This window comes from Podarcis tiliguerta, assembly GCF_965153285.1.
Source record: "Podarcis tiliguerta genome assembly, chromosome: 6".
Classification (NCBI taxonomy): domain Eukaryota; kingdom Metazoa; phylum Chordata; class Lepidosauria; order Squamata; family Lacertidae; genus Podarcis; species Podarcis tiliguerta.
This window is the reverse complement of record NC_139539.1, coordinates 48,234,019-48,249,197: the sequence shown is the minus strand read 5'-3', so window position 1 is coordinate 48,249,197 and position 15,179 is coordinate 48,234,019. Positions and strand designations below refer to the sequence as shown.

Genomic DNA, 15,179 nt, shown 5'->3' with positions numbered 1-15,179 from the left:
ATGGACACACCTGCAAAGTTATCTGGGGTGTCTGTGCAGGTCTAAACCTTGATGCAACCCTGCACTAGTAGTAAGCAACATCTACATAGCTGTCAGGTCACTGCCCCATCCATTCTTAATTCCCCCCCCCCTGCTGTAAGCAAACAGAAATCCCTCTGCTCAGTGCTCCCCCCCCCCCAGGGGATACTCAAGGGTACGCAGGCCCAACGCCTCTTTTTTTGCCTTGCTAAAAAGTGTGGCACTTACTGTAGCAACCTCACAGTGATTACTGGCACCTATTTTTCTAGGGGGGGGGGAGCACTGGTCTCCCCATGTTCTACCATATATTGGGTAAAATTAACAGCATATTAAAAAATCAAGAGTTGACAAAAAAAAACCTGTTTTCTTACTTAGGCTTTTCTTTTCAGTAGCTAGGTGTGCAATCCTATACATGCCTGCTCAAAAGCAAGCCCGATATACAGTATTTCAAACGGGATCTACTTTTAGGCAAGTGCGGGGCTGCAACTGGGACTTAATCCTAGGTAAGGATTATAGAATTGTACGCAACTATAGAATTTCAGCCTCAGCTACCACACAATTGTGTACCACAAAAATCAGCCTGGAATAAGTGTTTCTGCCAGATTCCTAGGCAGCATTACTAGAAGTCCCAGTTCACCTCCTAGCAGGCATTGGGAAAGCAGGTAAATCAAGAAATGCAAGAGGAAACTGTTGCCAAGAGCTATGTGGCAAAGGGGGAGATTTCTGGAATGCTGGGCACCACAGGCAACAGCCTTCTTTTCCCCTAAGGGCTGGCTGGGTTAGCTCTGATCACAGTGCGTGCACAGTAAAGAACTAATGTGCCTGTCACCAGCACACTTCCACAGTACCTGAACAAAGGAACAAGCCACAGTCCCACTGCGCAGTTGGTTGAGCAGAGTCTCACAGACTGCTACATCTGGGACACTGGTGACACCATCTGTGATCACGATAATCCCTGCAAACAAACAAATATTAGCAGTAGATGGGAGAGGGCAGGCATTCTAAAAGGAATCTAAGAGTTAAATCCCAAGGGAGACATACAACTGATGGATAGGGGTTAGAGAATGGCTACTTTAATTCTAGAGGAGGCATGCAGTAGTTTCCTCAGATTCACAAGATTCATTCCCTCTCTCTCTCTCTCTCTCTCTGTGTGTGTGTGTGTGTGTGTATAATCATTCCAAGAAAGACCCACAAAATGCATATGTGACAATTCTGAAAAAAGAAAGAAAAAGTTCTACCTTTCCCCAGGTAGACTGAAAGCTGTAAGAAAGGTTTTGCTACGTTGTTCAGATAGCACTTAGGGAGCAGCCCGAGGCAAGACGATCAAGCGGTAAAGTCCGCTGTGGTGGGAACAACCTTGACTTTCAGAGAAAGAAAGGCCAAGACTCAAATCGTCTTGATTTGTTAAGCCTCGAAAAGTGGACCACCTTTTCAGTCTTGTATACTCTTGGGCAGAGCCAGGCTAAGGCTCCTCTCAGCTCCCTTGGGTCATTCACACGTAGCGGATGGCTTTGAAACTTCCGCAACTCTCCCCCCCCCATGCTTTCCCTAGCAATCCCACCTTCAGGAAGACCTTTAAACTAACCTGCACTGGAGTTGGATGGCAGCAGCTGAAGTGCCAGAATCCCCTGCCGAATCATAGTGACAAGTCCGACGTCAGCAGTGACCATAGAGACACCCAGTTTCCTCCCGGAGGGCTCCTGGGGGTCACAAAGACGTTCCTGGTTAAGGGAGGACAGGTCCACCTGCAACAAGACAAGTTCTTATGAGCTAAAACTGTGAGCCTCCCCTTCGCTCACCTGCAAGTGCCCAAAGGCCTCTCCTGCAAGTAAAGCCCATTTCCCCCTGCTCTCCACACACCCAGGCTCAACAAGTGCCTCTTGCACATCTGGTAGACTCCAAAATCAGGTTTATAAAGTGAATGGGAAAGAATTTTCAGGACCACCTTTGCTTATGAAGTGACATTCCCTGGTGTTCTGATCCACAGTCCCCAAAACAGAGGGGAGTTTGGTCTATACCAAAGTGTGCCTGAGGTAGTTGTAGGGAGAAGCAAGTTTTTAATCACATCAATCAAGTCTTCCTTCACAGAGGGATTGTTTTGAGCAACCTCTGACAGTCCCAACCTGTATTGTTAGTATCCACAGTTACTTTCAGGTTTTTTATTGCAAGATTTCTGCAGGGAAACAATAGCATCAGCAAAAACCTGAAAACCCATCCCAGCACACATGACAGCCCTCGGACAGACACACAAGCTTTTTCATTTGGGAAATCATAGTGTCATCTACTTTTGCCAGTTGCTGGTGTCAGCACATGCTTCAACAGTTTCAGGCACAGCCTCTGCCTTAGGCCAACAACCCCACATCCCATCCGACTAAGTTTCAGTTATGTTGATCCTGTGCTTAGAAAGAGCTAACTCTGCTTTCAAAGCAGAGTGTACCATGCTGGCTACTCTTGGGATGGGTGGCTTCATAGACTGGATGAGCAAATAATTCAAAAACTCCCACTCATTCAAAGCAGCAGAAAGTAATCTTCTCACCTGAGTTTTGGGCTCATACTGCTGCTGGAGCATCTCAGCCACTTTGTTCTCAAAGGTGCACAGCTGTGTATAAACCTGCTGCAGGAAGGTCTCTGTTTTGGTCTCATCCAGCAGACAACCTTGGAATAGTACCTGGGCCAGAGACAATGGAAATCCTTATTTGTTCCAATTAAAGTACTCTGCTGCATACTGAGGCAAGTGATACACCATCAAAACCTCAGAAAATCTGAACAGTGGGTTGCAACAATTCACCAGCAAGCAGTTGTTGGTTTTGTTGTTGTTCTTTTTTAAAAAGGTGAAATTCTACAAATTCTACAAATGATGTTTGGAGCCAGAAATGCGCAAAATTTTATGGAGATAAAAGCTTCCTACAAAAGCTGCTGTGGCATATAGGCAAATTTCAACTAGGTTTCCCAGGACAAATCAGTAAATTATATCTCCTGGAGATAATTTCCAGCTCAAAATTCATCAAGATAAACTATCTACGACATTGTATATTATGCTAGCAAATCAGTTTTCAAGAATTGTTCCTTTAAATATAACACTGCAGGTGGGACCTGCCATGAAACGTTGCAGTGTGGAATGTTCTTGTTCAGTGTTCCAGCAAGCCAGTCACGCTGTATTCCAGGATACTCTTTTTGATTCCCCCTGCTGCCTATTTTCCTTCTTCCACATCCCCAACCCAGTCAATCCACATTCCCTGGCAACTAAGCATGTTGAGTCCTCAGGCTGCTTGAGAGGTCTGCCTTGTTGGGGGGTTTTTTTGAAAGACTTTTTTATTTTTTATAGGTACTTTTGCAAGTATTGAGTTTTCCTCAAATCTGCTTGTGTGTGGATGCTGCTGCTGCTGCTTTAGATACACAAGCAAGGGCACTCATGCCTGAACATAGGAGAAAGGTAGAACGATGAAGGTGTATATTCTGTGCCTCTCTTCCCTCTCCTTAAAATAGCCATGGGAGTCAACCTGATGTCTGAACTTGAAATACATGGCTATGCCCTGAAAATGAACGCCAATTGTCATTCAAATATCCCCGTCTTCAAACAAGCCATTGTGTTGTAACTTCTCTCCTCTGGCCGGCTGGCTGGCTGCCTTAGAAATTGGGTTCATCATGTTTCAGAATTTCAAAATAGCATGTACATTTTACAAGCTATTTTCCCAAGGTTCGTTTTGGTGTTTCAACATTCAGCAGAGTTACCAGGTGACAGATATGGGAAATGAAACCAAAGACTTTCCTTTGCTCGTCGAAGACTTCCACATTTTTGCAGTTTCTCACTTTTGCTACTTTGCAGCGTGCCAGGAACCTACTTTCTGTGCCAGCAGAATTAAGCATTAGGTATGTTAACAACCTCAAGGAATCTTTTAAAAGAACACTATTATTCCACCCCTAAAGCACTGCATGACTAAGTTAGAAGATGTGCCAGAAATAATATAACCCAGGAATCCAAGCCAGCTATCAGAGTCTCACCTCTCCTATTGCCTGCCGCCTCATTCTCTTCTATAGACAAGAGAAGTGGAGAATCATGGGCAGAGAACTATCACAGTAGTCTGGGTAGCCTATTCTTTGATTCACAGACAATCTGAGAAGTTGGCAAGACCAGTGCAGCATGCTAGGATCACTCCCACTTTGACCCTTACTCTTGTTTCGTGACACAAGTTTAAAAATCAAACTGCCTGACTTGGTTGCAACAAGGCAGAAACTGGTAAGAACTGGCTATACGCACAGAGGTTACTTCAAGTTTCCTGATAAACCAGGCATCAACATCAAATATATCACATGGGCATTCTGGGATGTTTTTACCTTTTAACTTCTTGAACCTTGCCCTTTTTTTTTTTAGAAGGTTGAGAGAAACCCCTCCTTGCTCTTCTTGATTCCCCAACATCACAAAACCCCTCCCCCTCTTCTATACAAACCTACAAGACCCAAAATCCTAGAGCAAGGGCAAATGTTGGCCCCTTACAGTAATACCCATTTCTCCTAACTATGGGATGCTCTGCATCTCATTGCAGCACTTGATGAAACAGCTTAGGTAAAGGATTCCGTTGTCTTCTTGTGCTTCTAGGAGCAGGGCTTGCGATCCCACCAAAACAGCTGAGTATCATCCTAAAAGGCAAAGATTCTGGAACCGAGCTTCTGGTCCAGGCTTACAAACACACGCACAGAGCTGCAGGAATAATCATCTGAGCACTGGATGTATAACTGAATCTCTGTTCTGTCTTCTGGATTTCCACATCAAATGGGTGTGCTTTCACCCCATCCTTTTTAAAAATATTTTGTTAATATAATATTAACTTTTCCTTTGAAAGAACTTTTTTTTTGTCTTTAAGGTTACAAGTGCATATGGGGTATTAGATCAAATACACCCGAGATTTAATCTTTATAAGCTGCACTGCATTAATAAATTCAAAATTAAGTATCTTTTCTACCCCCCCCCCCAAATTAACAAAAGCTTTGCTATTTCAACCTGATTCCTTGTTGTGGGTGAGAATCTTTGGATTTCAAGAACCTTAAGACGCATTCTCAGGACTGTGCGCAGTCAACCCATACAGAGTTTCTTAGAGACACTTGGAACAATTGTGTTTCCCCCACTGAGCAAGGCAGCCAACAAACTAGGGTTGACTCTCCAGTCTCCCTGAACCTAACTAGACAAGGAAGGGCAGCCACATATAATGTGCTGCAGGACTGATAATGTAAGCTTCATTCATGCAACTGTCTCATTTGCCTATAAAATGTGGGAACTATTCCTTAGATGAAAGCAAGTATGCTGTGTTCTGTTGCTATATGCAACTTTCTCCCAACCAGGGTGGATTTGATTTAAATCACAAGTCAGCAAGACTTGATTTAAATCATTTTTTTACAGAAAGACATTCTTGCTGGCAGTGGCGTAGCGTGAGTTGTCAGCACCCGGGGATTTTAGTAGGGGAAGAGAGCTGCGAGTGCGAGCGCCCCCCCCCCCCGATGTTGCGCCCAGTGTGGCCGGCCCCCCCTGCACCCCCCATGCTACGCCACTGCTTGCTGGTATAATCTTAATATTTAAAACCAGATGAAGATTTCATTTTTGGAATAATAAATTTTCAGAGCTTTTACAGTTATATCAAAAATTACTGATTTGGTTATACTATTAGAAATACATAGATAGAAAATTAGGAAATCACTGCAAGGTTTAATAAGTTAGCTGCTTATATTTGGACAACTTTTCTTCTGTATGTACTTTATTGGAAAGAGAAAAATAATCATTTCCTTAATAACAATTTAAACGATTTATTTAACTAAAAAATAACATTACACCATATGTATCCGTGTTTGTTAACTGATGTGGTTAAACAATAATTTTTAAAAAAAGACTTAGACTGAGTTTTAGCACACATGAAAAACTTAAAACAAATCCTTATTTCCTGATGAATAGCCTTTGGACTATAATGTAACTTAAATAGAATAATAAATAATAAAAAAATTTATTTATATCCCGCCCTCCCCAGCCGAAGCCGGGCTCAGGGCGGCTGTTATGTACTGAAGTTCTCACCCTGGGCCAGCAGGGGGATACAGTAGTTATGCAAATTAAGGATCGAAAGTGACGTTCAGTGATTGGATAGTTTTAGAAAATGGCAACAATTACATTGTTCTGGAGCTCTATATAAGCAGGCTGACTGAGCTCCTCAGTTAGTTCTGTTCCACCTTACAAATAAAGAGCTGCTTTGGAAGAATCGCTATGTCTGATATGTTCGCCCACAACTTAACAGCGGCTAACAACAATAAAACAGTACAACAGTACAACACAACACTCTAAAACCATTCATTATAAAATTAATTCAAAACAAACCACTGGCAACCATTGGGCCAGAGCTCCGCGAAGATTGCCGAAGGAGGGAGTCAGGCTGTGCCCTGGCCAAAGGCCTGGTGGAACAGCTCTGTCTTGCCGGCCCTGCGGAAAGATGTCAAGTCCCACAGGGCCCTAGTCTCTTGTGACAGAGTGTTCCACCAGATCGGAGCCACGGCCAAAAAAGCCCTGGCTCTAGTTGAGGCCAGCCTAACCTCTCTGTGGCCTGGGACCTTCAAGATGTTTTTATTTGAAGACCATAAGTTTCTCTGTGGGACATACCAGGAGAGGCGGTCCCGTAGGTACGAGGGTCCTAGGCCGTATAAGGCTTTAAAGGTTAAAACCAGCACCTTAAACCTGATCCTGTACTCCACCGGGAGCCAGTGCAGCTGGTATAGCACCGGGTGAATGTGATCTCGCAGCGAAGACCCCGTAAGGAGTCTCGCTGCAGCATTCTGCATTCCAAAGAAAACTATCTTTAGAAAGATTTTTCCTCCAAAAGCATTTTATTTTAAAAATCCGATTTAAAAAATAAATAAATCCGATTAAAATTTTAAAAAATCTGATATTGATATTGATAGATAGATAGATAGATAGATAGATAGATATATTCTATCCACCCTGCTCCCAACCTAGTGTACTTCTGGAACTAAAATTGGGCTAGGAAAAAATGACACAAAGTGGTGGTGTGGTAAAGCAGAGGGAGGGGTTCACTCCATGCTCTTTTTCATTTAAAATAGCAACCTCCTCCCATTCTGTTTCATAGGTGAACATGGATGGCTGACCTGTTGTAGCTAGTTTCCCATGCTGGTTTGCTGCAGAATTGGTGCTCCCATGGATTCATGGGGTTGTCGAAAGAACAGTGGAGCACTAAGTCTGTAATGTGAGCGGTTCTTGTTCACTCTTTCCTGGCACAGAAGGAAAACACTGGGGGGAAATCCTCCAATCTAATGGCAGTCAGGAAGGGAAGGGGGGAAAGGAGTTAAGTGTTTATTGGTCTTATCTTTTGGTTATTATTGTGGAATATAAATTTTATACTGTGAACTACTTTGGACACCACGGTGGAAAAACTGGCACATGCATTTTGTATGTAAATAAATGAAGCCAAATAAATTATCAGGCACCATGCAAAAGAAAGATCACTGAACGGGATGAATAAGTAGCTCTATTACTAAAAAGAAAAGTCATTAATATTGGCTTGCTATTCTGGCATTCTGCAAACACAGGACTATGCATATACTCACAGAACAGCTTTTGACACCTGCGCACCAAAAAAATTGCAGCACCCCAACATTTTATTTGCTTTCACTGTCTGCCTTAGCCTCCTAAAATTAGCAACAAGTATACATACAACCTGATACATAAATCAAACAAATCAAGGAAACAAGTGAAAGTAAATATATATTCTAAATCATACACAGCTATCCTGGTAGCTAGCGGGCGAAGCAGGAAGAGCAAACACACAAACACCATTAATCATGAATATACGAGTAAGAAACTGTTGATAATAATTTCCAAGTAATGAATGTATGAATACTAACAATTTACTAAATGCTGTGGATGTGGACAAAAATGCTGTTCATAATAACTGAACCACTTTACAATTGCCACCCAGCTCTAATAAGAGCAGCCAGGGGTAGGGGAGGCAAAGTCCAAGTACACTCAGCACCTCACAATAATCAGAGTTAAGCATATTCAAGCTTTGCGATTGTGCACACAGAAATTCACAAATCAATCGTGTGCACAGAATTCAGCAACTTGAAAATCTCCATATTCGTTTTAAAAGGCAGGTTTCCCCCCGACCTTATAGCTGTGAAAAATAAGCTTGAAAATGTGCGGGCCATTCTGGGAGATCTCAGTATGTAAAGGAGAGGCTACAAAGGATTTCTAGTGGTTAGGGGACAACACTCCTGAGTAACTCCTTATGCCCCTTATGACTGGCAGAAGCAGAACAGGTTGTAGTGGTTAGAGTGTTGGACTAGGACCTGGGAGACCAGGGTTCAAATCCCCTCTCAGTCAGGAAGCTCACTGAGTGACCTTGGCCCAGTCACTCTCTTAGCCGAACCTACTTCATTGGGCTGTTGTGAGAATAAAATGGGGAAGGGGGAAACCATGTGTGCCACCACCTTTGAGGAAAGGTGGGATAGAAAATGAATAAGAAATAAATTTAAAAGGCTATGCAAAATATGACAAAACATGCGATCCTGTTCAATTTGCATAGTGTATACAGGGTTCATAAAAGCATTGCCAATTTTGACATTTTTTAAAAAAAGATGTGCATGGTATAAGATAAAGAGTTAACCAATCTGTAACTCCAGTACCACTGTAATTCAGTATGAATGCACTGCTCAACACAGGTAAAGCTTATCAACAATGGGATTTTTGTCTGTTTGCTGCAGAAATGCACCTTTGCAGAAAGAGCAGCCTTACCCATGCCGTAGGACATAATGTGACATTGAAAACAGATTTTGCAGTGGAATGGGCGTGGGACTAAATGAGAAGACACAGAACTAATCTAATCCTTAGCAAACCAATCTCATTTACAGAACATGTTGCTTAATTAAAAAAGGTTTGCCAACAGGAGGACACTTGCTTAGAGCTCCTGATATTCTTCCACCCTAGTGTGTTAATTTATGTCACAGGAGAGTCTGGCTCAAATGTTCAATTGTTTAGACATGTAATGAAACCTCTCATTATCAGCAGTCTCTCATGTTAACAGCCTCGTGAAACACAAGACATAATAATTACCTGGTGTGTCTGCAGACCAATGATGGAAGAATATACTTGGATGGTGATGAAGATCTCAGGTTGGTAGATAATGTCCGAGCCTGGGATCCGAAAAGGCTTTAACAACCCCACTAAACACCGGGACAGGGCATAGAACACTTCATCGAAAATTATCTCCCCTGTAGAGTCATCCTGAAGAAGAAAAATGACATAGTATCAAGCTTCTATTGAAGTTTTGCCAGAGACAGGAGTTTCCAGCTAACTTACTACCGGCCAGTTGCTAATCTCCCTTTCGTGGGCAAGGTTCTGGAGTGAGTGGTCACAGACCAGATCCAGGCACTTGTGGAAGAAACTGATTTTCTGGATCCATTTCAATTGGGGTTTAGGCTTGGTTTTGGCACAAAAACTGACCTCTTTCAAGAGAGAGACAAGGGAAACATGCCCTTGTTAATTGTTCTCGACCTCTCAGCGGCTTTTGATACCATCAACCATGGTATCCTTCTGGAGCGACTCTCTGAACTAGGGGTGGGTGGCACCGCTTTGCAGTGGTTCCAGTCCTACTTGGATAGTCGTTCCCAGAGGGTATTACTTGGTGGATGCTTTTCATCTCCATGGAACCTTCAATGTGGGGTTCCGCAGGGTTCAATCCTATCCCCTATGTTGTTTAACATCTACATGAAACTGCTAGGTGGGGTTATCTGGAGGGTCCGAGTATGTCATCAGTAGTATGCTGATGACACTCAGCTATATTTCTCCTTTACACCTGCAGGTGAGGCAGTGGAAGTGCTGAACCAGTGTCTTGTCTTGGTGATGGACTGGATGAGAGCCAACAAACTGAAGCTCAATCCAGATAAGACTGAGGACACTCTTAGTGGGTGGTTCCCTAGACCAGATGGCTGGGAGGTCACCTGCTCTTGATGTGGTTACACTTGCTCTGAAGGAGCAGGTTTGTAGCTTGGGGTACTCCTGGATCCTTTGCTGCCACTGGAGCCTCAGGTGGCCTCAGTAGCCCAGAGTGCCTTCCATCAGCTTTGGCTGGTGGCCCAGCTATGCCCCTATCTGGACAGGGATAGCCTAACTACTGTTGGCCATGTTCTGGTAACCTCAAGGTTAGATTATTCAATGTGTTATACATAGGGCTGCCTCTGAAAATGGTTCAGAAACTTCAGCTAGTGTAGAATTCAGCGGCCAGGTTGCTCACGGGAGCAAGACAGTTTGAGCATATCACACCAACCCTGGTCCAACTGCACAGGGTACCAATTAGTTTCTGGGCCCAATTCAAAGTGCTGGTTCTGACCCATATAGCCTTTAACGGCTCAGGACCGCAATACCTCAAGGCCCACCTCTTTCCATATGAATTTACTGGGACCCCGAGATCATCTTCTGAGGCCGTCCTTTGTGTGCCTTCTCCTTGAGAGGGTGGCAACACGAAAACAGGCCTTCTCTGCAGTGGCTCCCCATCTGTGGAATGCTCTCCCCAGTGAAGTTCGCCTGGTGCCTTCGTTATACACCTTTAGGCACCAGGCAAAAATGTTCCTTTTTAGTCAGGCCTTTGGTTGATCTGATTTACATCCTATGCCCTTTTAAAATGTGGTTTGGGGGGGGCTCTTGGGTTGTTGTTTTTATTTTTATTATGTATTTTGTGGTTTTATATCTTGATTTTATTCTGTGAATCTCCCTGAGACCCCCGGGTTTAGGGCAGTATATAAATTCAATAATTAATAATAGGAGCATTCCATATGTAATATTCTGGAGACACTTATATAAGTGAATATATGAAGTGCTCTCTCTACTAGGAATAAGTCAGGATACCCAGCAGACAAAACTCCTGTATGAGTAGTTTTCCATTTTCCATCAAGATAGGAAAATAGAGCCTGGGAGACTCTTCTCCAAGACAAAGATATGCTATCGCTGACAAGACAAGCTTTAATGAAGAAGCACTTCTAGGGCAAGGAAGAGGAAAAAGGATGACAGAAACACTCAGGGAACACAGGATGAGGAACTAGTACACTTACCACAATCCCTGTAGAAGGGCTCAAATCCAATTCAATCACAAAACGGTACTGGCGCGCAAGGAAAGTGACTTGTGTAGAAGGCACTAGGAGATATGGCCTGGGCTGAACAGGCTCGTCAGGTTGCCAGCTATTTGGAAGTATGCTGAGAATATCCAACTCATTATCTGAATGCACCTTCAAAAAGAAAAAAAGGGGGGGAATGGAGGCAGGAAACAACCAAAGGGTAAAGCTCAGTAATAGATGTATCTTCCTTCCTAGATGCTGTTGTAAACAAAAATTGCCCTTTTCCCTTATGGGGTATCCAAGAGCCCATATAGAGTCCTTACATAGGTTCCCTATTGGTAGGAGAAAATAACAGAGGCCAACCAGAGACTATTGAGAAGCAAAGCAGCTAGTAAGCTTGATCTTTATTGATCTGTTGCAACAGGGTGCTCCCCTCACACGCAGGAAAGTAGGAGGACCCAGAAAAATGGTGTGCAAAGCCTTATAAAGACTTTTGAAATTCCCATCCTGTAGATCAAGACCACCCCCAGAAACATCATACATACATCACAGAAATTTAAATGTTGTTCATCAGTCCAAAGCTTTCCTACTTTGACTGGCCTAAGAGGTCATCATACAGAAGTAAACTTTACGTGCAGCTTGCTTACCAGTTCAGATTCAGGCACTGCCCAGATCACCTGATGCAAACGACTGAGAAACCAAGCCAGGCGCACGTTGCGTGAAATTCGATAATCCTTTTTCATCAAGAGAAAGACCTGCCCGGCCTCCTCTACCTGCAAGCAACAAAAAAGAACTGTAATCTCAAATCTTGATTATTTCGTAAGAAACTCACAAGTTGTCTCAAATTGTTCTTTGTCATTATACCGCCAGAACAGGATGGCAAAGATTATATCACTCAACAATTGCCATAAGATGCTGCATGAGCCCAAAGATTAAGATGTACAAAAAATAAAATAAAATGGTATATTTATTTATTAATTATTATTTTCTATTTTGATCTATCATTTTCTTATCTATGTGGCTGTCATCTCCTCGATGATGCAGACACCCACCCTACCCCTCCATGTGACCCTGGGCACTGGCAATCCACGCTATGCTTGGGGGTAGTGGATATTAAACAGCTGAATGGGCCTGTCAGCACAAAAAGGTGTTCAAGAGATGTTCCAAAGTTACCAGTAAAGATTCCTGCCAAATCTCTGCAGAAGAGCATTATTACTATTATTATTAAGAGCATTTGTACTCCTGATCTTCCGCCAAAAGGCTCCCAGAGTGACTTACATACAATCCATTAAAACAAGACTGTCCCTACTTGCAGGCTTACTAACTGGAAAAACCACAACACACTAGGGAAAAGGGGCAGGAAGGAAAGAGGGAAATAAGGTTCCTAGTAAATTAAGGAAGGGAGAGGTTCTTCAGCCCTGCCCTGAATTATTGGGACACTCACATGCACAACTGTAAGAGGCAGTGGCTGTTCTGCAACCATACAAGGGACACTTTATGAGACCTCCTCCTCATGACAGGTGGGAATCACACCAGATTGTGAGGAGAGGAGCAGGAGCAGCCTAGGGTCTATTTTGCTGCTTGGCAAGGAGGCTACCGGAGCCCCCACCCAGAACTGTCCAGTTCCCAAGGGACATAACGTCCCAAAAGGTCCACCCATTCTCCATAGAATGAGATTCATGACTCTGATGCCTGGCTTCTGAGGCACAGGGGACAACAAACAGCTGTTCTCTGAATGGTCTCAGTGATCAGGCTGGAATATAAGGGCCCAGGTGGTCCTTAAGTTGTCATGGGCTTTGTATTTCATCAAAATAATATTGACACTGGCCCATTTAGCACATGGGCAGCCATTGCAGATGTTTCAGCAGAGGTGTCACATGGAGTCTGCCAGTCTGCATTAGCTGAAACTTCTGGACCAAGCAGAAAGTCAGTCCCACACAAGGTGCTGAGGTTGCCAATGCATGGACTACAAAAGCCAAGCTAACCTGATTCAGATACGGCTGTATCTAGCATACAAATGAAGCCAGCGAAAGGAAATCCTAACCATAGAAGTCACTTGCACCTCATATATACGTATAGAGAAATACCCCCATGCTACATACTTGCACCTTCAGAACAGGCAATTAGCAATGTGACCTACCCACAGAGCTTCCATATTTCCAGAATTCAAACTCAGTTTATTGGCCCTCATTCAGTCCACCACTGCACTCATGTACTGGTTCAGGGATTGAAAAGCCACTCCCAATTCAGATGTTACGAAGAAACAGAGCTGTGTGCCATAAGTATACAGTCATATCTTGGTTTTTGAACAGCCTAGTTCTCAGTTGTTTTGGCTCCCGAATGATTGAAACCCAGAAGTGACTGTTCCAGTTTTCGAACGTTCTTTTGGAAGCCGAACGTCCGACAGGGCTTCCATGGCAGGAGCTTCCTGAAGCCAACCAGAAGCCATGATTTGGAAGTCGAACGGACTTCTGGAACGGATTCCGTCTGACTTCCAATGTACAACTGTACTGGTGAAACCATGCTCCAAAACTCTTAATGGCCACTCCATGTATGTGTTAATTAGCAGTGGGACAAAATAGCGCCTTACAGAACCATGTAGCACAACAACCGGGGAGCAATGTCCACTACTATTTGACAGGAACTGCTACTGTGCAATTTACAATGTGATCCTAGGAGGGTTTAGTTAGTAGTCCCACTGGCAGATTGCTAAAATTAAAGCTTACATTTTCAACAGAATTAGATAAAGAATAAGACCTGACATTCTTTTATGGAAAATTCCAGTACCATGTGAGAATTCCACATGGACATATATGATAATATTTTCAAGATTTTGTAACTGTAATCAATTGCTTTATTATTTCTCTTTTTCTCAACAGCTGGTTAAGAGTATGTTAAATCACTGGAATTAGTACTGAAGTCTGTGTGGTATGTTCAGTGTACAATGTTGTAAATGATTTATTTCTCTTTAATACTAAAAAAAAAGCTCTAAGTACTTCAGTTGAATTTACTCTTAAATTTGTGTGCAAATGCATTATCATCTATCTGGCATGTGGGCCCTTTAAGAGAAACAGCTATGACCCGGGAGGCCTGGAGAGCTGACTCAGGTGTGGCCTGGCTGGAAAAGTTTGTTACTAATCTGTGCAGGCTTTCAGGGATCTTCAAGAATAAGTTTGCTATGCCATTAACTGAGTTTGTAATGCATTTCTACATAAACTACAGAGGACAAAACACATAAGATTACAGCATGAGAGTTTTTTGGAACTAGAAAGGTTTCATATTTTTACAGCCAACAGGTGATCCAATGAATATATAATATTGCCTACTTTATATTTCTTACATTAATATCAACTTCCCTTGGAATACCTGGTCATTGTTAGAGATAGGAAGAGCAAAAATGGCCAGTTATTCTTATGCAAAAAGCCTGTTTCTCCCTTAATGGCAAATCAAGGCTGCTATCCTTAGACATATGCTCTATTTAACTATTAGGCCTTAATTCTGAGCAAGCATCCATAAGGTTGCTCTGTAGACAAGTGGAGGAGTAGCAAGTCGACTTGAACATGCTACCACATGTGCACTAATAGTACCAAAAAAGTACCAGGGCTGCATGTGGGTAGGTGATGCAGTAACAACAATGGGCATGCAGGGTCCAGCACATCTACCTACGTCTAAACATTTCCTCTGCCAGAGGCATTTGGCTCTGTTGTTCTCTAAAGGCACCTCTCCGTAGCAAAGGGACTCCTTACTTGTGGCACCCTCGACTGCAAAACTGTTGGGCAAAGTAGGGATGAGCTTTTGATCGAATACACGTGTTCTCATGAAATCTCTTTCAGGTTAGGTGCAATATACAGCCGGACACTTATCCAACACTACTGTACCATGGCGTTTTTTTCCTGTGTTACTGGGTTTGTTTTTAAATCATAGGCTGTTTGACGGTTTTGCTTTTGTGACTGCAACGTTAAGTCGCGACTTGTTTCATTCACAGCATGTTTGCAAACTGCCCTATGGAACGTTTGGTGAAGGGCGGGCTGCAAGCGCAAAACAGATACATAAACACATAGTAA

At 43.1% G+C, this 15,179-nt stretch overlaps 1 protein-coding gene across 6 annotated transcripts in view; it reads right to left on the bottom strand.

Annotated features, from left to right (window-relative positions):
* Window positions 1–15,179, bottom strand: part of SZT2 (SZT2 subunit of KICSTOR complex) — a 77,144-nt gene that overhangs the window by 61,572 nt on the left and 393 nt on the right. For 5 of the 6 annotated variants that reach the window (XM_083446007.1, XM_083446011.1, XM_083446009.1 and 2 more), the window contains exons 2-7: window positions 11,763–11,888; window positions 11,113–11,286; window positions 9,119–9,289; window positions 2,555–2,686; window positions 1,604–1,763; window positions 867–973 (exon numbers count right to left, since the gene is read on the bottom strand). In XM_083446007.1, the coding sequence (XP_083302133.1) occupies window positions 867–973; window positions 1,604–1,763; window positions 2,555–2,686; window positions 9,119–9,289; window positions 11,113–11,286; window positions 11,763–11,888 (870 nt within the window). The remainder of the gene's footprint in view (window positions 1–866; window positions 974–1,603; window positions 1,764–2,554; window positions 2,687–9,118; window positions 9,290–11,112; window positions 11,287–11,762; window positions 11,889–15,179) is intronic. The other variant, XM_083446010.1, reaches the window with a different exon arrangement.